We start from the raw sequence: 19,965 nt of genomic DNA, 5'->3' as shown, positions 1-19,965 counted from the left end.
AGCCTGAGTCACACGACACTTGCATTTCATCTTTGACTCTTAACTTACAAGTTAAAACTGGAGTTTACTCTTTCTTCTATAAAAACGCTCTTGTAGAAACCCAGACGTCGGGCTCTCCGACGTGAGCAGCTGCTTACCGTTTTCGAGCACGTTAGTTTCCCAGCCTGGTTCCCAGAAGCTGGGCCAGGGTTCACAGGCGTCTGCCATAAACGGGGTTATGCGGTTTACGCTGACCTCACATGCCACCTATCTACTGGTAAGTTTGGGCAGCAATGCGTGGCTCCCTCCTCACGGACGCCCTCACCTGCGCACCACACGCACCTGAGAACGGAGAGGCTGGTAAGAAGGTGGGGAGAGCGCAACAGGTGTAAATGGCTGAGCAAACTGATCCGGCCGCAGGTCCTGCTGGAGGTGCCCATGGGGCAGACCTGCTCCACAGCCCAGCAGAGGGAGTGCAGCGTTGGCACAGCACATGCCTGGGGAGTTTCGGTAAGCCACTGCGAATGTTCGTTTTCTTTTTAAAAATCCGAGTCCAAAGTGAGGGAACCACACCCAAGAAGAAACCGGCATTCATAACTGTCAGTAGGAGCGCTGGGCGGAGAACAACCCCGTGTCGCTTTCTTAAGGGACACCAGTCACAGTGGACTACGGCCCACCTGGCAGCCTCACTGAACCCAGACCCCAGCCAAACCCATGAGAAGGGTGGAGGCAAGAAACATGGCCAGTGGGAAGGTGAAGAAGCTGCTGTTTCTGAGTGCAGCAGCCTGTGCATGGCTGTGGGTGCAGCCGCCTCTGCATGGGCCTACTTTTGGGCGGTATGTAGCGGTCAGAGAAGAAGGCAAAGATCTACAAGAGAGTGTCGCTGGATTTATTAAGTTGACTGCCAAATGCTGCACTCCATTCCTGACTTTTAGCCACGCAGCCTGCCTGGGGAGTGCGGCCCAGGTGGGAAGGGAACGCCCCGGTCTCCAGGCAGGGCTCCGAGGCCTCATGCACCTCCCCCGGGCACTGGCTGGGACGGGAGGGATCGTGGGGCCAGTTAGTCACCAGAGGCTTTGGGCATTGCAGTCCCAGCACCTGTGGCCCTTCGGGCGGACTGAGCCACGAGGGTAGATGTTGGCCACTGCCAGCTGCAGAGACATGGCCTTGCTCATCCATCCTGCTCCCTCCAGCTGCCTGAGGCTAGACCTACTCCCTTCCAGAATCCCCAGCAAACTTCATGCAGGACTCATGGACTTGACACAGAAATGCCCAACAGAAAAGGCATGTCCAAGGAGTTTCACCAACTCTCAAGTCCTCTGGGGAAATGAAAACATGGATTCCCACTTGTGAAAACACAGGCAAGGCGAGCCGTGTGGAACAGACACACTGAAGATCTCCCAATGCCTAATTTCCAAGGTACTTTATTGTTAAAACAGGTCACAACACTAAGCCTCGGGTTGGTTCTGCCAACACACAAGCTACAAATGCTTGCCTGGCAGCTGAGAGGCGCTCGGCGGTAGCATGTTTGAGAATTGAATAAAAATCCATATAAAACAAATATTCAAATAGTTTCCATAGGAACACGTAAGTGTGACCCCGTCGCCTAGGCCTTCCACCTTGTTCCATCTGTGCCACCCCCACTTACAAAGACATTCCAAACTAGCAATCATTAAGTTAAGTGGTCCCCCCAAATCCCTTAAGTCAAGCTACACTCGCGTAACAGCTACAGGAATGGTCTACACGTTCACGCGGGCTGACGCGCAGGCTGCTGGGAGGAGCTCCATCCCGCTCTCCCAGGCGCAGGACACAGGCAGGGCGCCGGCGTCCTCCTCCACCTCCGCCTCGGGTGGGAAGCCGCGGTTCTGGATTTGCTGCATCAGTTGCCTGAGAGAGAGAGAAGGGCACGTTCAGGACCCCGAGTCACCACACCGAGCAGCTCCCAGTAACTTATCCATGAGCCACTTCCTTCCTTGGTCCCTGTCATGAGGAAGCACCTAGTATTTCTAAAGCTAGCATTTCTCCGGAACCCCCTTTTGGGCAATAAGGAAACCACAGGTCACATGCATTCATTAAAATATTCCCGCCACATAGAAATATCTTAACCAGACTTTTCTAAAAATGGTTATGGATCAGGGACCATCTGAAAATACAAATCACAATTACTGGAGAGATTTTTCCATCCATTTGTATTCTCCAAATTTTCTAGAGCAGTGGTTCTCAACCTTCCTAATGCCGTGACCCTTTAATACAGTTCCTCATGTTGTGGTGACCCCCAATTTCATTGTTACAAATTGAACATAATTAAAGCATAGTGATTAATCACAAAAACAGTATGTAATCATATGTTTTCCAATGGTCTTATTTGACCCCCAAAGGAGTCGTGACCCACAGGTTGAGAACCGCTGTTCTAGAGCATCTCCCTTAATAGGGAGAAAATAAACATAGAAAACGTTCTATTTAACCAAGCAACATAATTCCTTTCAATTAGAGAGATGAGTGAGCATAAATCGAAGAAGATATCTATTCCTTTTTTTCCCTAAAAAGTACATTTACTAAAGCTGGGGACACTGACACCAGGAAGGGCTGAGGACAAGAAAGGGCTGAGAACAGAAGCAGCAAAAGGAGAGGGACTGGGTGGGGCTGAGAAGGCAGAAAGAGGGTCTTGGAGACCAGTCCAGGGGTTGGCTCAGGACGAGCTGCCCACTGCTGCCCTGGTAGTAAGTCCTGTGGGAACCCTTAGAGTTTAGGAGCTGCATGCTGTAGGGGAAGAAGAGGGGGGAGGGACAGGTGCGGGGCTCCCGGGAGAGCGCCCCAAGGTCTTTCTTATCAGGCCACACACACGCACTGTCACTAACCATGTCGGCCCTGACATCACATAGTAGATCGTTGGCCTCTGGAACCCATTGAAAGTAGAAGCAGCAGCCACGGTATAAGCACCCATGTTTTCAAAGAGCATCCAGTCCCCCACGTGCATCTCGGGCAAGCCGCAGCGCTCCACGATGCGATCGAGGCCGTCACAGGTCGGTCCCCAGATGCTGGATGAGTAGTACTTCTCATCTGGTTTGGGCCTCTGCATTTGAGAGAGAAACGAACCCAGTTACACCCATTGTGACCAATCATCTTCCCTCGCACACACAGCACACTGACGGGAGGTACCTTCTGCAGCAGGGGCTTCACGTGCGCATGATCGTAGAGGATGCAGTTAAATGACCCGTACACGCCGTCGTTCACGTAATACATGAAGGTCTTCTCGCTCGACTCCTCCTCATCTAGGAGGAAGATCAGTCTCAGTGACCACCTCTGTACCAGCTTCCACTTACATGTGCAACGACTTCCCGTCACACCTACCGTCAGAGCCCGTTTGCTCCTTCGAGACCAGCTTTTTGGCAATGATGTTCACCGCAAGCGTGAACGCTGATGCGACATAGTATCTGCCCGGCTCAGCCATGACTGTCACTCCTGAGTCTGATGGGAAATACCTGTCCAGGGCTGGGTTGATTACACTGGTGATCTACGGAGTGAGACAGACAGACAGACAGACAGAGCAGTCAGCCATCAGGGGAACCAGGCGGTGGAGCGCTGTGCTGTGATGTGATATAAAATGTCTGCACAGCCTCAGCAGAGGCTCTTATCACCAGGCAACAGCAAAAACTAAACACTGCCCCCCAGGACCAGCCTGCGTACCCCGTGGTTTCCCTTGGGTTCCCCTCTAGCTATCCTTCTGTCCTCCAAGATGTTATAGGGACCATTTTATCAAACGATAAAACAAATGTATTACTACTTACTAAGGGATCAGCGTGCCCCCAAATATTTTTATCTAGCAAATACATGCCAACAAGATAAAACTCTATTCTGTCAACCTCACATAATTTTAACAAATAACAAAGTGGATATTTTATAAACTTCAACACCATTTAATGGGGCTTAACTTCCTAAGTGACTAAACACTTAATGTTTTAATAGAGGAAATACAAGTTCTAGCAAAGCACATTTGGTATAAAGATGAACAGCAGGTCCCCCAATTACGTCGCTTTGTTCAAATGTTGTCATTTTGCTGTAGCACATGAGCAGCCATCGGAGCTGAACCCTCATGTATACCCATCAGCCCAGGACAAAACAGTTTTGCTCTGAGTCGTCTCATTTAAAGTCACAGGACCTATTCATGACATAAGTGAGCACTTGCTGTACTAGTCAGCGTGTTCTCTCATCACCACAGCAACATTTCTTAATTGTTTCCCAAGACATTTTAGGAAGTGACTCATTATGTTAGAAAACCAAAGAATATTAAGTACAATTTTAAGTAGCATAAAAGTCGCTCAGGACATTTATTTTCATGTTTGTATAGTCCCTCTGGTTATCAGCTAAAACACTTAGGTTGTAAAGTACTCCACTAGGGGACTTGCTAAAGCAACTACCGCTGATCAGCTTTGCTATGAATTACCTCCTCAAATTTAAGCTTTGCATCCTCAGATCCAGGAAAGCCACCTCCAATGTCCAGCAGGTACATGTTGAAACCAACCTCAGCCTGGAGGCAAGAAAATTAGGTCAAACAGCGAGATCTGTAACAAGTCATGAAGAATGGAGGAGGCTTCAGCCTCTGCAATGAGAGGACTCCTCCAAAGGCCGATTCTAGAATTGAGACTCGTTCTGCCGGCCCTGCCCACCTCACACCGAGGGTTTACATATACTCACCCCCATGTCAAAGACACAGCGGGCATCAGAGATGGCCTGCACAAAGGTCTCAGGGTCAGTACAGCCACTGCCCACGTGAAAGCTGAGGTGATAGAAAGGAGAACACGCCATTTATTATTTCTGAAGGCAATTGTTCACAGTGGGGAACAAACTGTAAAACTTTCATTGTCTTAGGCTCTAACCACCGCACCACGGTCTCACCTGACACCGATGACATCGATGTTGAGCTCCCTGGCCCGCTCCAAAAGCAGCCTGCTGGTCTTGAGTGTGGCACCAAATTTTACACTGAGACGACAGACGGCTTTGGAGTCATCGGTGGCAATGCGCAACACCAGCCTAGAAGCACGGGGAGCGCAGCGACGTTACAGGGCGGCCCACGGACACGCTCACCACACAGACCCCTCGGTTCTGGTCCTGTGGTGAGTCTCACACGGCTTTCCTAGCCCAGAGGGTTTAAGCTCTTTCCCCCGCTGCCCCTGACCCAGCACAGAGAATTCACTGGAGTACAAAGATCAGCAACGGGAATCTGCGCTTGTTTGGCAACGTACAGATCCCGCCTCCAACCCGGCCGCGTGGAGGAACTCACTTTGCCTTCGGATGTGCCCTGGCGACTTTCATCAGCTCGACCTCGCTATCGAAGGTCATCATCTGGACCCCGTTACTGGCAGCGTATTTAATCTGAGACACTTGTTTACAAGGGTTTGCATAGATGATCCTCTCTGGAGGCACCCCAAGACTCTGCACCAACTGTATTTCAGTCTGAAAAGGAAGAGAGGTTACACTATACATATGTAGCTGATAGTGAAAGAAACAGAAGCACGGGAAGGTGTCACATCACAGCCCCGCGCCCCAACTACTGCCCAGGAAACAACTTAAGCTGCGTCTCGTCTCGCTCACCTTGCTGGCGCAGTCAAACCCCGTCCCGATGGCAGCCAGGGTCTTCACTATGGTCCTGCTGTCATTGCATTTGACTGCATAAAAGGGGGTGACCCGAGGAAGAGCTTTTAGCCACCGTAGATGTTTCTTTAGAATGTCTCCCAGGTCCGCAACGTAGAAGGCATCCTTGTCGTCCTACAGAAAGCGTGGGCACGCAGACCGTGAGCAGTAAACAAAGTGCACCCACGGCCTCCTCTTTCCATCACCTCGATTCATTCACCGACATGACTACCACTATTATTTGGGACGATCCACAGCCAATTAAACTCTAAATTCCCCAACAAGACCGTAAGTTCCCTCGCACTTCCCAGACCCCACTGAAGTTCCCCCGGCTGCCGCACTGCCCGGTGACGCTGCCGGCATGGACTGCAGACACTTACTGAAGAAGAGACTTCGTTAATTTTCTGGTCCAGGATGTCCTTGGCAGTAAAGCCCTCATCGAGGAAATGGCAGTCAAACTCTTCGTCACTAACGCTGTTCATGTTCATGGTTTCTGGATGTTCCGAAACGCAACACTCTGCAAAAGGGTGGAGACATTCACTCAGAAGCCTTAGATACTTAGTCATTCTGAACAAGATTAACGTGCAGCAGCCAAGAATACTTACAAGGAAAATGAAGACGGGACTTAGGAAGTTATTGCCAGCTGTTCAGAGGCGGCTCTCCAGGAACTCCCAGTCCACAGGAGACGGGTCCTCTCCGTGCAGCTGCGGGAATGCCTGGTAACACAGATGTGCTGTCCCCTTAGGACACATGGAGCGGACACACTGGGCCCTAACCCGCCCACCCAGGAAGCAGGGCGGCTCAGACACGGCGCAGCTCACTCTGGGTTTGGGAATCCCATTACTCCTGGGAGAAGTCACGAACCCACAAACCTCTACAGCATCTGCGGACACCAGATGCAGCACCGCAGGTTATTTTGAAGCAGCACACGAAGTCCCATACACAGGACCGTGCATCTCCATAAGCACTTTAAATTACACAGAATCACTTCTAGTAACTAAAAGCCATCATGGAAACATCCAGGGCTCAACTTACAGGGTGCTCTCAAGTTTCCTGGGAATTTTATGAGCTAATTTTATGTGCAGGGTGGGCATGTATTTCTAAAAACTGCATCTTCAAATCAACATAATATCTCATAGTGGCTGTATCTGATCAGAAAAGTCAGCATTCTTAGACTAGTGTGGCTACTAAATTAGCAGTTCTGGGACTCCCCACAGGCACTCTAGTATCCGCAATATTTGCTTAAGTAAACAAACATGAGTGACTTATGGGTAAGCAAAAAGCTCGAACAATCAGAGCCACGTCCTTGGACTTGATACACCATGACCGTGGTGAACGCCATTACTGAAACCGACCGGCTTCCTGCCCGGAGTGCAACCTGCTTCAGTGCCCGCAGCGCACGGGCAGAGGCTGGGCAATGGTCCGAGGCCGCAGCTCGCTCTGGCCCCGGGCATCTGAGGCCCAGGGGGGCGGCCTGCCATCCATCCCACCCGGCCCGTGCAGGCAGAACTGTTTCAGCTCCCTCTAAGGTGACTGTCGGGCACTGCCAACCTCCCGACTCGGCCCTCCGGCCACGCAAGGGACTGAGGCCGGCAAAGCCCTCTGGCCTCTGGGACATAAATCACAGCCCGCGGGCGGCAGCGGGGCACCTGCGTGAATGAGGGTCTTGCTGCGTGTGCACCGCTGAGGCGATCTCAGGCTTACACCTGGGACGTCTTCCTCACATAGATCGCTGCTCTCCTGCATCTCTGAAGCTCATCTGAGCACCTGGCGATGGAGAGGGCTGGCCAGGGACACCTCCAGGGCGCCGGTGGCCGAGTTACCTACAGGTCGGACCCAGCGGCACCTGCTAGGAAGCCTGGGCTGATTCCAACAGACATGGAAACACTGCCCCGCCAGCTAAACGCGGCGCAACCTTAGGTTGAACAGGTCACGCACCCCGTGTCCCCACTTTTCTAAGAGGTTTCGCTCCGCGACTGGCACCGAGGGCTTAGGCTTCCCGGAAGCCGGGGGGGGGGGGGGTGTCCCACGCCCAAGGCCCTGAACTGGGGCCGAACACCCCGGGCTCCTCCTAAACCCCGGGTCCTCCCGGTTCCGTGGCTGGACCTTCCTCCCGGGCCAGGCTGGCGGGCTGACCCTCAGCCCCGGCAACGCTCCGGTTCTCCGCCAGGTCCTCCGCTCCGTACAGAGAGCGAAACCCACCCACCAGCCGAGCAAAACCCACCCAAAGCAAGCGTCGAACGCGGGCGGAACGGCAGCCGGTCTCGGCGGCGGCGGGCGAGCGGGGCCCGAGCCGCGCGGGCGCTCACACCTGCGGCACCTGCCGCCGCGGGCCACGTGGGTTTAAAAAGAGAAACAGCGGCCGAAGGAAGCAACGGGCCTCCCCGCGGCTTCCGGCTCAGAACCCCACGTCGGCGGGGCCCCAGGCCAGGACGGCCGCGCCGCGGGGAGGGCTCGGGCCGGCGCGCCCGCGGGAACCCGGGCCCCGCGGGAGCCGCTCACCAGACCGGGGGCCGGCGGCCGGCGGCCGGCTCTACGGCCACGTGTCCCTCGCAGGTCCGGGCGCGGGTCTGTCCCGGCCTCCGACCCCCGGCCTGGCGCGCAGGGACACGTGGCCGCCCCCGCCCGCCCCCCGGCGCCCCTCTCACCTCGGAGCGCCGGACGCCTCACACCGACCCCATGGAGCCGCCGCCGCCGAGCGCGCAGGACCGCCGGCCGCCCCCGTCAGCCGCCCGCCCGGCCGCCCTCCGCCTCGCTCCCTCCCGCGGAGACCGCCGGCCCGAGTGGCGCCGGAGCGCTGGCAGAGGGGCGGCGGCGGCGGAGGCTGAGGGGACTGACAAAGCCCGACGCGCCGCTGCTCCGCTACTTATAGCGCCGCGCGTGTCGTCATGGAGACGCACCAGCTCAAACCAGCCGCGATCGGTTCCGTCCGGGCGTCTTCCGAGGGAGGGGGCGGAGCGCGGCGGCGGCGGCCAACCGGGGCCTGGAGGAGGGGCGGGGGGCGCGGGCGGCTAAACGTCAGCGCCTCCCAGCGCCGCCCGGTCCGCCCCCGGCCTCGCGCCGCTCTGGGCCCTGCGGCAGGTCCGCGCACGCGCACGCCCCCGCCGGCCACGCCCCCGCCCCCGCCGCCGGCCTCGCGCCCTCTAGGTCTGCGCACGCGCACGCCCCGCAGGCCCCGCCCCCGCCGGCGGCCTCGCGCCCTCCGGCCCTGCGGCAGGTCCGCGCACACGCGGCAAACCGCAGGGACCCCGCGGGCGCTGACTGCCCGCAGCTCGCCGGACCTTCAGCCTCGGGCCGGGAGCCGCCGCCGCCGCCCTTCAGCACCCGCGCCACGCAAAGCTGTCCTTGCGCTTGGCCTTAAAGGCCTCCTGCGCTTGGGCAGGGAAAGGAGATCGGACGCGGGTGGGCCACGTGGACCCCGCGGACCCCGCCGCCTCCGCTCCCGTGGAAGGGGCCTGGGAAGGACTCGGCCGCCCCTGTCTCCCCGGAAGGGACAGGGACGCTGACGGGGAAGAATGCTGGGGGCACCCGGCCAGTCCCCTCTGCGAGGCCCCCCCCCTACACCACCCGCCAGCCACTGCGCCCCGAAACCACGTCTCACACATCCGGGTGCCCTCCGACCCGGTGGCCGGCAGCAGTGGGCACGCAAAGCCGCACGCGGGGCTTGATCAAGCCCGAGGCTGGGCCCCGCGTCCGTGTCCGGAGAAGGGGTGGCAGGTAACGGGCCCGCAGCCACCAGGCGCGCCCCTGCCCTCGGCCCCGCGGACGGCGCGGTGGGTGGGTGGCCGGTGGAGGGTGACCTAAGCGCCCGCACACGAGGCCCAGAGCCCAGCAGCGAGTGCACGTGCCCCGGCCGGGCAGGCAGGGACCGTCCCGAAGACGCCGCGGCTGCGCCCGCGTCAGTAGCGCGGGCCTCGGGTCCGGGCGGGTCTTGCTCAGTGTGACGGTGCCGCGCAGTGTTCTGCACATCAGCCGTGAACTGGGCCAGCTGAGTGTGTAGCTATCTGCAAAGAAGAAACCAACATGGAGTTGACCGGGTGGTCCATACAGGGCGTTCCTCCCAGAAAGGTATAGACACACTGGGAATAATTAGAAAGGCAGTGTTTCCTAAAACGCATGTCGTTTTCAAAATGGAGCCGTGGGCTGTTAAAGTGTGCCTACATTTTCGGGGGGACACCCTGTAGACGCCATGGCCAAGCCTCCCTTTAGGGAGCAGAGTTTGGGACATAAGTCCCCGTCTCCTTATTTGCTGCAAGGAAATGAAACTACCTGGCGACAGCCGCCTCTAGTTTCTGAATTGAGCTCCCCTAGGGGTGGACCCCTTGAGCTGGTAACGCCATTGGAGGACAGCACCTATGGGTGCATACGGTCCCCACTGCTGGCCCCAGGGAGGGGCTGAAGGAACTTAAAAAAAATTTTTTTTTTATTGATTTCAGAGAGGAAGGGAGAGAGAGAGAGAGAGAGAAGCATCAGTGATGAGAGAGAATCATGGATCGGCTGCCTTCTGCACACAACACACTGGGGATCGAGCCCGAAACCAGGGCCTGTGCCCTGACTGGGAATCGAACCATGACCTCCTAGTTCAGTGGTCGGCAAACTCATTAGTCAACAGAGCCAAATATCAACAGTACAACGATTGAAATTTCTTTTGAGAGCCAAATTTTTTAAACTTAAACTATATAGGTAGGTACATTGTTATTAACTTAATTAGGGTACTCCCAAGGCTTGGGAAGAGCCACACGCAAGGGGCCAAAGAGCCGAGGTTTGCCGACCACTGTCCTAGTTCACAGATGGATGCTCAAGCACTGAGCCAGGCCGGGCTGTGGAAGTTCAGGCTGTGCCCAGATGGCGCATCTGACTCAGATGGGGAAACAGGCAACGCTGCTCCCTAAAGGCTGGCCCTGCCGCCCGCAGGCGGACTCTCGGGGGCCTTGGCCTTGGGCTGAGTCATGAAGTCGGGTTACTAACCTGGATTTGAGGATGGAAAGCTGGTGACTAAGCCTGGCCTCGCTCAGATGCGTATTTTCAGCAGACTCTGTCCTCCCTGCCGCCTTTTCCTGAGAGGAAGCAACGCGTCCTTGTTAACTGTGACGCCTCCCGACACCCAGACGTTGCCCCAACGGGGAGATAAGCTTTTTGCTTTGTTTTATTGGTTTTGTTCATCCTCACCCGAGGATATTTTTCCATTGATGTTTAGAGATAGCGGCAGGGAGGGTGAGAGAGAGAGAAACCTCCATGTGAGAGAGAGACATCAGTTGGTTCTCTCCCACATGTGCCCCCACCAGGCCAGGGACCAAACCTGAGACCCTTCAGTGCACGGGCTGGCGCTCTAACCACTGGGAGACACTGGCCAGGGCTGGAGATGACATGTTAGTGTTTGCCGCAGGAGTAAAGGAAGTGACCATCAAACCATCCATCAAACCATCCAAAAGCACAGGGACGTTGCCCGCGGGCCCGCATCCTGAGTTCCCACCGGAGTTCTGGGACCCACTGCAATTTTGTCAGCTACTCGGCACCAGCTCGCCAGGAAGCCCGGGCATCGCTCCCCTGTCTGGGTCTCGGGATCTTTCTGTAAGATGCTCTCACGCCTGATGGGGCTGATTGAAGATGGAGGCTCTGGCAGTCTGATCTAAGAATCTCTGACTTCTTCACAAAGAGAGCGCCGACCACAATTTTTGAACCGAAAATGAGGTCACGCGTCTAATGAAGAAGGTGTTTTTTCTTAATTTATTTACACAAAAGGGCTTATAAAGGTATATGGTGGTTACAAATTTAAGGAGTCATATTTGCCTGGAAAGAAATAGCAAGCATTTATGTATCCAGGTATACTGGAATATTCAACATTGAGAACTTCCTGGAAAATGGGTTTTTGTACTGTCTGTGGTCATATTCTGCACCAAATTTCTTCCCAAGCCCTGGCCAGTTTGGGTCAGTGGATAGCGTGTAGGCCCGGAGGCTGAAGGGTCCTGGGTTCGATTTTGATCAAAGGCTCCCACTTAAGGAAGCCGCTCCTGTGTTTTATTTTCTCCTGGGCTCCGGGTGCCCGCCTCTGACCCGGCATGTCGCAGCACCTCTGCTGGCTTTGCCGCTGCCCCATTTTTGCTGGAGCCCCACCCTAGCGGGCCCCACCTTCGGGAAGCCCCAGGTCTGCAACGCTAGGAAACCGCACGCGGCGGGCCTTGCACAACCCGGGCTGCGGAAGGAGTGTGCCCTGCCCCGGGTGGCGTGAGCTCGCATTCCTGCCCCGTCCGAAGGGCCTGCAGTGAGGTCACGCTGGGCGGAGCCACAGGGGCCTGGAGGGGACGCTGTGGTCTGTGGTCTCCCTGCAAGCAGCCTGTGAGCGCCTGGGCCGGCTGGGCCCTCCGGCTGCCAAGGAGGAGACGAGCTCACAGTCCAGGGGGCGCTGAGCCCAGTCCTGGGCTCTGGCGTGTTCTGGTCACCAGGACAGTGGCCGCACAGGGTGCCACCGAGGCCCGTGCGCTCTGCTCTGCGATTAGAAACAGCTCCTGGAGAAGCCTGGGCTGGGAAAGGCTTGTGCAGGGTGAGGGTGAGCTGGGGAGGGGCCAGGCACCAGGGCAGGCACAAGCCTGGTGGCCATCCGTACGTCCAGCTCAGAGGCAGAGGACCGAGGGTCCCCCGGGGGCAGCACCCACCCCCGCGGGTCACTCCTCCGTTGTGCAGACAATCAACTTGGCCTCAGCCTGCATTTCTACCAGCCCAGCCAGATCCTCGCTGACGACAGCCCCGGAGACCTCAGCAGGCGGTCAGCCACGCGCAACAGCACGGAACGTTGCCGTTGGCATGTCCTGCCCGTGTCACTCGGGCCTGAGCAGGCAGATCGGGGGGGGGGGGGGAGTTGAACACGGGAGCCGGTGACAGGATGACAACAAGTCACCGCTCAGGAAGCGGCTGCCGCTCACGGGGGGAGGGCCTGAGGGGGCGAGGGCCCGCGGAGCTGTGGCCACGGGCTGCCCAGCGGACACCACCACAGAGAGGCGCTGACCGGGGGGCTGGCACCACGCAGAGGGAGCAGCCAGCGCGGGGACAGCGCCTCCCAGCCTCCGGGCTCCTGCCGGGGCCGAACCTGTTGGCCAGGGAGCTGGTGGCGTGCCGATCAGGGCCAGCCCGGGGAAGGATGGGAAAGCAGGAGAAACCCCACCGTGAACTCACAGCCCCCGCCTGTGGGAACCAGGAGCCACGGTGGAGCTGGGAGTCCCCGGGTGACGTAAGGTGCGGAACCCCATGCTCATGAGAGGGCAGGCAGCAGGGCGCGGCTCCATGGATGTCATTAACACGCACGCATCCCTCCGCAGTGGTTGGGGACAGAGGGACTCTGCAGGGGGAGCCTGTGATCAGAGACGTGGCTGAGAGCCGGTGGGCACCGTGGGAAGAGCCAGCAGAGCAGCGTGCAGCGGGTTGTGTTCGGGTTTCTAAATCACCCCCAGGCCGTGCAGGCCCCACTGCCCACTCCGTGCCCCGCCCTCCTTAGCCTGCAGCCCCTGGGGGGGGGGGCGCCAGGGAGCTCCCGTGCCAGCCAGCCACACAGTCTGTCCACCACTGGCAGCCTGGGCATCTAGCCGTCACTTTGTCAGGTTGTTGGACAGAGGACTGCGTACCAGTAGGCTTATCGACTAGGATGCCAGCTCTCGAGGGGCTCACAGTGTCAGTTCTCTCGCCCTGGCCGGTGGCTCAGTGGTTGGAGCATCGTCCTGTCCACCAGGCGGTTGCGGGTTCAGTTCCCAGCCGGGGCACCTGCCCAGGTCCTGGCTTCAGCCCCCTGCCGTGGCTTGTGCAGGAGGCACTAGATCGCTGCTTTGTTCTTTTTATATTCTCCCTCTCTCTCTCTCTCTCTCCCTCTCTCTCTCAAAATCAATAAAAATACGTGTATATCCTCAGGTGAAGATTAAAAAACAAAAACCTTGTCAGTGCTCGTATCTGCCTCTGCCTCCTCGCAGGGGGCTCCCTCTTCTGGAACGCCTCCACCTGAGATGTTGTATTTTACTTCTCAGCTTCGCGAGGCCCCTTAGTAAATTCACAAAACCAGCCCTAAGGATTGATTTCGGAACGATCTCATAAACCTGTGGGAGACTCACCTCCTCCCCTAACCCCTTACTAAAAGGTAACAGATGAGATGTGAGCAAATATATGGAAATATTATCGTGGAAACAACCTGGATTGTATTTAAGGGAAGGGTGGCCGTGGAGGCATCAGCGGACGTCGTTAGATACTGTTTCCTAACATGTTGTTACAGTGACGGGTAAGTGAGGACCGCACAGGAGAACACGGCTCCCATCTGCATAAAATCACATCCATGATTTTTGAAAATGGATGAGATTTTTGGGGAGAAGGGAAATACAGTAATATCTTTTTAAAAAACCTTTCTTATTGAAAGCATACATATGTCCCCTTTCCCCCCCATTGACCCCTCTCGCCCACCCTGCCCCACACCCTAAGGCCTTCACTACTATATTGTCTGTGTCCCTAGGTTGCTAATCCTCATCTCGGGATATCATTGATTTTTAGAGAGAGTGAGAGAGAGGACGGGAGGGAGAAAAGGAGAGAGAGAGGGAGAGGAGGAGAAACATTGGTGTGAGAGGGATACATTGATTGGTTGCCTCCCGCATGGGCCCTGACCCTGAGCGGGCCAGGGATTGAACCTGCAACACAGGTACGTGCCCTTGACCGAGAATCGAACCCTCAACCCTTCGCTGTGTGGGCCGATGCTCTACCCACTGACCCCCAGCGGCCGGGTGACTGTATTTTTGCTGTCCGTTCTGGCACTGCTGTGCGGCTCCTGAGCACCTGAGATGTGGCTGGAGTGACGGGGAAGCCGCATCTGTCACTGCATTTCGTTTTCATTCTCGTGGAAGCTCACGCAGCCATGCGGGCGGGTGGTGACCGCCCCGGACCCTGCCGCTCGGTCCCAGCCATAAACGCTGGTCGGGGGCACACACGGCAACATGCCCAGCGGCACCTGCATTCTGGAGGCCCCCTGAGCTTGCCAGGGCCACGTCCCCGCGTCCCCTTCAGGACGCCCTGGGAAGCCCGCGGCCTCGGCCTCAGAGCCGGTGGGGACGGCGCCGGAAGCCGGCTGAGCCCCTCGGCTCCGGCCTCGGAGGAAAGCGCCCGCGAGGTGCCATGAATGACCCGTCTGAGCGCCACCCGTGACATAATTTTAGCTTTAAAACCACTTTTTCATGCCGCTGGACAAAAGCAATTCTTCCTGCTCGTAAAACCAACCCCCTCGTTACACTAAATGGACTCCACCCACCCATTAGCTCTCGGAGGCGCACGCTGACGGCAGGAGGCCCGGGGAGATGCTGGGCCGCCGGGCTGAAGCCAGAGGAGTGCGCGCCACCGTCCCACCTCCGTGCAGTCACACGCGGACACCTCCCGGTGACATCACTGACGCACGCACAGAGCGGCCTTCTGGCCGCAGGCCGCGGGCGAGGCGGCTCCTGGGGTTCATGTGCACGGCCGAGGCTGGGGGCGGCAGGGCCCGGACCCGCACCCGGGAGCAGCCGCACGCGCCGCCAGCTGCAGGCAGAGGCCGGTGCCTGGCCTGGCTCTGCACGTCTGCGTGGGTCCCTTTAGCCACGAACCTCGCTTCTCCATAAAACGGGAGGTGGGTGGCCCCCCTGAGCTCCAGGGTCCTTGCGATGCTGACTCTCCAGCTCTAAAAGGAAGTGAAGGGAGCCTGGCCGGCGTGGCTCCGTGGCTGAATGTCCACCTAAGAACCAGGAGGTCACGGTTTGATTCCTGCTCAGGGCACAGGCCCGGGTTGTAGCCTGGATCCCCAGCAGGGAGCGTGCAGGAGGCAGCCGATCAATGATTCTCCCTCATCATTGATGTTTCTTTTGTTTTTATCCTCACCCGAGGAGATTTTTCCATTGATTTTTAGGGAGAGGGGAAGAGAGAGGGAAAGACAGAGAAACATGGATGTGAGAGAAACACATTGATTGGGTGCCTCCTGCACACACCCAACCAGGGTCCCAGCTGTGTAGGAGCCTGCAACCGAGGTACGTGCCCTTGACCAGAATCCAACCCGGGACCCTTCAGCCCGCAGGCCGACGCTCTTTCCACTGAACCAAGCCAGCCAGGGCTCATTGATATTTCTATCTCTCTCTCCCTCTCCCTTCCTCTCTGAAATCCATAAAAATAGATTTTAAAAAACGAAGAAGAACCAGAAGGTTTGATCCCCAGTTAGGGCACATGCCCGGGGTATGGGCTCAACCCCTAGTGTGGGGTGTGCAGGAGGCAGCCGATCAATGATTCTCTCTCATCATTGACGTTCCTATCTCTCCTCCTTCCCCTTCCTCTCTCTAAAATTCATAAAAACATTAAAAAAGAAAAAGGAAAAAGAGAGCAAAGGGAGGAGAAGATCTGCTCAGAGAGGCGGGTGGTGACGTGGGCAGAGAGCTCTGGCCTCGGTGCTTGGGCAGAGCTGTGCCCCCGGCAGGGCACACACCAGCTTCACCGCCCGCCTCCCGGGAAGGGCAGCAGGAACAGGTTTGCTGGTCGCCACGACCTCGGCGGGGAGCGCCTTTCTCCTCTGAGAAGGGCTCAGACAGATAAGCTTGGGGTCAGATCCCAGCCTCCGCTGAACGGTGGTGTGCCTGGTGGTGTGCCCTTGGGCAAATCACCACTGGGAGTCCGTGGGCGAGGAGGAGGGGCACCGGGCCTTGCTATCGGCCAGGCCTCTCTGCCACAGCTCCTCTGCTGATAAGGAGCCAGGGCTCGCGAAGAGGTCGGCGCTGGCCCCAGGTTAACCGTCAGTGAGTGCAGAACCGGAATTCAAACCCAGGCCCGTCTGGCTTCAGCGGTCACCTGGGAGGGAGGGAAGCGAAGCACCCTGAGCCATCCCAAGTCTGGGCCCGAGGGAAGGAGTTCTGGGTGAGAGGCCAGGGAGGGGAGAGGGGTCGCTGGGCAGACGCGGAGAGCCTGCTGCCTGCACCTCCGGGAGGGCCCCTGCGGGACACGGCCCTTTCTGACCCCTCGCCTATGACCAGACCTGCCTCGGGCGTTCCCTGCCAATCACGCTTCCAAGAACAGGAGCCGCCAGCCTGCCCTGCCTCACAAAAACAATGAAAGCTCTTTACTCGCCTACCGTTGACCCTGGAAATGCCATCGAAGGATCGATAACCCTTTCGGTGATAGACCTGGGCGCCGGGTGTCGGCTGGCTGCGCGACAAGATCACTCATCTTTGAGTCAGAACTTGGTTGGAATCCTGGTGCCGCTGCGTGACCTCATAAGTGCCATTCACGGACTCGGTTGTCCTCATCTGTAAAATGGGGTAACAATGGGGTTGCCATGAGAATTCATTTAGAGGCGAGGGCACAGTGCCGGGCACACAGCAGATGCTTGGTTGAGTCCAAATATGAGGGGATGGGACTGCCCTGGCCAGGACAATGTCAGAGCAGGAGCATTCAGGGCTGAGAAGTGGGTCTGCAGGCTTTGCAGAGCTCACCTGAACATAGGCCAGTACCCATGGGAGAAACATATGAGTCAGCCCGAATAATTCCTCATAATGCCTGGGAGCGGTACAACATGTATTTAACATGGGCGCTGCCAGGGATTGGGGCCTCCCCATCCATCACGCCCGGGGGCCCAGGGAGGGCTGAGACGGACGCTCTGTGTTCTGTGGTCTTGTTCAGACTCAGCTACTAACTGCTTTGGGGCCTACGGCAAATTACTTAACTTCTCCATGTCTCGCTCTCCTTATCTGTAAAATGGGGATAATAATACTTACCTACCTCACGGGCTTGTTGCAAGAATTAATTAAAGTTTATGAAGTGCTTTGAGCCCGGATAAAAGGCGCTGCAGAAGTAGCAGCATTATTATCGTGACCCAGGAGGCTATAAAAGATCGTTTTGCAGGAAAAGGCAAAAATTTAATTTCTATGCAAGCAGAAACAAGGGCAGATATAGTCACAGAAAGCTTAACAAAAAAGTCCAGAGGTTAATTCATATAATTTTTAAAAATTATAATATGTTCTGCCCTGGCCAGTGTGGGTCTGTGGTTAGAACGCCGGCCTGCCCACAGAAGGGTTGAGGGTTCAATTCCCGGTGAAGGGCATGTAGCTCGGTTGCAGGCTCCATCCCCAGCCCTGGTCTGGGTGTGTACAGGAGGCAAGCAATTGATGTGTCTCTCTCACATCGATGTTTCTCCTTCCTTCCTTCCTTCCTTCCTTCCTTCCTTCCTTCCTTCCTTCCTTCCTTCCTTCCCACTCTCTTTAAAAAAATACATGGAAAGCTCTAACCAGTTTGGCTCAGTGGATAGAGCGTGGGCCTGCGGACTCAGGGGTCCCAGGTTTGATCCCGGTCAAGGGCATGTACCTTGGTTGCAGGCACATACCCAGTAGGGAGTGTGCAGGAGGCAGCTGATCGATGTTTCTCTCTCATCGATGTTTCTAACTCTCTATCCCTCTCCCTTCCTCTCTGTAAAAAATCAATAAAATATATTAAAAAAAATAAATGGAAAAATATCCTCGGGTGAGGATTAAAAAATAATTAAAAATAAAGGAGAAATGAGGTGTTGCTATTCTGCATTGAAGTTAAAGTTCAAATACCCATCCCCCCCCGCCCCCCTGGCCAAAACTGCCCAGCTCATGTCTCTAGGCTTCTTTCTTTAAAAAATAATATATATATATATATTTTTATTAATTCCAGAGAGGAAGGGAGAGGGAAAGAGAAACATCAATGATGAGAGAGAATCATTGATCAGCTTCCCACACGCCCCACACTGGAAATGGAGCCTGCAGCCCAGGCCTGTGCCCTGACCGGGAATCGAACCGTGACCTCCTGGTTCGTAGGTTGACGCTCAGCCACGGAGCCACGCCGGCTGGGCTCTAGGCTTCTTTCTTCATAAGAAAAAAGGAAAGACGTCTCCACCTGCCCTGAGCGGTGCTGGCGAGTCAGTTACCTTCTTTTAAAAAGTGAGCATCCCTAATGGTGTGGCTCAGTGGATAGAGCGTTGGCCTGAGGACTGAAGGGTCCCAGGTTCGATTCCGGTCAAGGGCACATGCCTGGGTTTCGGGCTTGATCCCCAGTGCAGGGTGTGCAGGAGGCAGCCGATCAATGACTCTTCCTTATCACTGATGTTTCTCTCTCTCTCTCCCTCTCCCTTCCTATCTGGAATCAATACAAATACAGTATATTAAAAAAAAATTAAAAATAAAAAGTGAGATGATAATAGAGAGATGGAGCTCTCAGACAAGGCCTGTGTGCGGGAAGGCTCTGCGCGGCCGATCACTCTCATCTCTCCCGGAAGCCCGCCTGTATGTGCAGCTACGTCCCAGGCTGGGGAGCCCTGCGAGGGGGTGGGCAGAACGAGCCAGGCCTCAGGATGGTTCTCTGCTGGGGCCCCCGTTACCTGTGAGATGTGGGGTGAAGGCTATAGCCTGGGGCCGCCTCGTCCATGCATGAAAGCAGCCGACACTGAAAAAGAAGGCCATGGTTACTTTCCTTTTCTGTATTAGGTGCACAGAGAGTGCAATGCGGGCGGAGGAGTCACGCAACCTCCCAACTCACCTGGCAAATTTAAAAAGTACGTTGAGGCCCTGGCCAGGTAACTCGTTCGGTTTGAGCATCGTCCTGATACGCCAGCGTTGCCTGGTCAGGGCACAGCCACGAATCAACCTGCCCGGCCAGTGGGGCTCGGTGGTTGAGCGTCGACTTATGAACCAGGAGGTCATGGCTCCATTCCCCATCCGTCAGGGCACAGGCCCGGGTTGTGGGCTCGATCCCCAGTGGGGGGCGTGCAGGAGGCAGCCGGTCCATGATTCTCTCTCATCACTGATGTTTCTGTCTCTCTCTCCCTTCCTCTCTGAAGTCAATTAAAAACACACACGAATCAACCAATGAATGCATAAATAAGTGGAACAACAAATCGATGTGTTTTTTCCCCTCTCTTTCCCTTCCTCTTTCTCTAAAATAAATAAAAAAATACATTTAGACGTGGACATTATAGCACGGGTCCAGGGAGGGGTTTGGGAGTGGGGGGAGCATTCTGATGGAGGAGGAGGGGGTGTATGATGGACGCCTGGAGTGGGGTCCCAGGAGGAGACGTGGGGTCCAACCCCCCCCCCGCCCCACCAGGCCGCTTCCTCTAAACAGTGAAGAGCCAACAATTTCTGGTTGCTCTTGTCATATCTCAGCTTTGCCGCTCATGCTCTGTGACTTCAGGAGCAGTGGCGTTTCCTCTCTGGAAAATGGGGACCCCCTTCCCGCATGGAGCGTCCTGGCGCTTGGCGAGGTGCCCACAGGGAGGCCCCTGGCCCTGCAGGGCCCTGTGCCACCGGCTCTGGCCAGCTCCTCGCTGAGCGTGCTTGTCCCATCAGACGTCACTGATTCCCC

The 19,965-nt window shown here is 56.4% G+C and overlaps 1 protein-coding gene across 2 annotated transcripts; it reads right to left on the bottom strand.

The window, feature by feature from the left end:
• Positions 1 to 854: 854 nt before the first annotated feature.
• On the bottom strand, positions 855 to 8,682 carry ODC1 (ornithine decarboxylase 1). 2 transcript variants are annotated; one of them, XM_081101208.1, is made up of 12 exons: positions 8,511 to 8,682; positions 6,216 to 6,326; positions 5,991 to 6,127; positions 5,572 to 5,745; positions 5,261 to 5,433; positions 4,876 to 5,010; positions 4,675 to 4,756; positions 4,424 to 4,507; positions 3,331 to 3,493; positions 3,139 to 3,251; positions 2,838 to 3,052; positions 855 to 1,866 (listed from the first exon to the last, which is right to left on the bottom strand). In XM_081101208.1, exons 3-12 carry the CDS (start codon positions 6,096 to 6,098, stop codon positions 1,719 to 1,721), a joined length of 1,395 nt encoding a protein of 464 aa, XP_080957334.1. In that variant the 5' UTR covers positions 6,099 to 6,127; positions 6,216 to 6,326; positions 8,511 to 8,682; the 3' UTR covers positions 855 to 1,718. The 2 variants fall into 2 exon arrangements, with proteins under 2 accessions (XP_080957334.1, XP_080957333.1); XM_081101207.1 differs by lacking the exon at positions 8,511 to 8,682 and adding an exon at positions 8,259 to 8,306.
• Between the last annotated feature and the right edge of the window lie 11,283 nt (positions 8,683 to 19,965).

This window comes from Myotis nattereri (assembly GCF_964212035.1).
Source record: "Myotis nattereri genome assembly, chromosome: 10".
NCBI lineage: Eukaryota > Metazoa > Chordata > Mammalia > Chiroptera > Vespertilionidae > Myotis > Myotis nattereri.
The sequence above is the reverse complement of the archived record's forward strand: the minus strand, read 5'-3'. Positions and strand labels throughout refer to the sequence as shown.

What these genes read in the sequence shown, in the direction of transcription:
- ODC1 (XM_081101208.1), bottom strand. Translation starts at nt 6,098, where the DNA reads ATGAACATGAACAGCGTTAGTGACGAAGAGTTTGACTGCCATTTCCTC. An exon ending in TTAACGAAGTCTCTTCTTCA is followed by an intron (nt 5,746 to 5,990) that starts GTAAGTGTCTGC and finishes CGCTTTCTGTAG; the next exon opens with GACGACAAGGATGCCTTCTA. An exon ending in GGTTTGACTGCGCCAGCAAG is followed by an intron (nt 5,434 to 5,571) that starts GTGAGCGAGACG and finishes CTTCCTTTTCAG; the next exon opens with ACTGAAATACAGTTGGTGCA.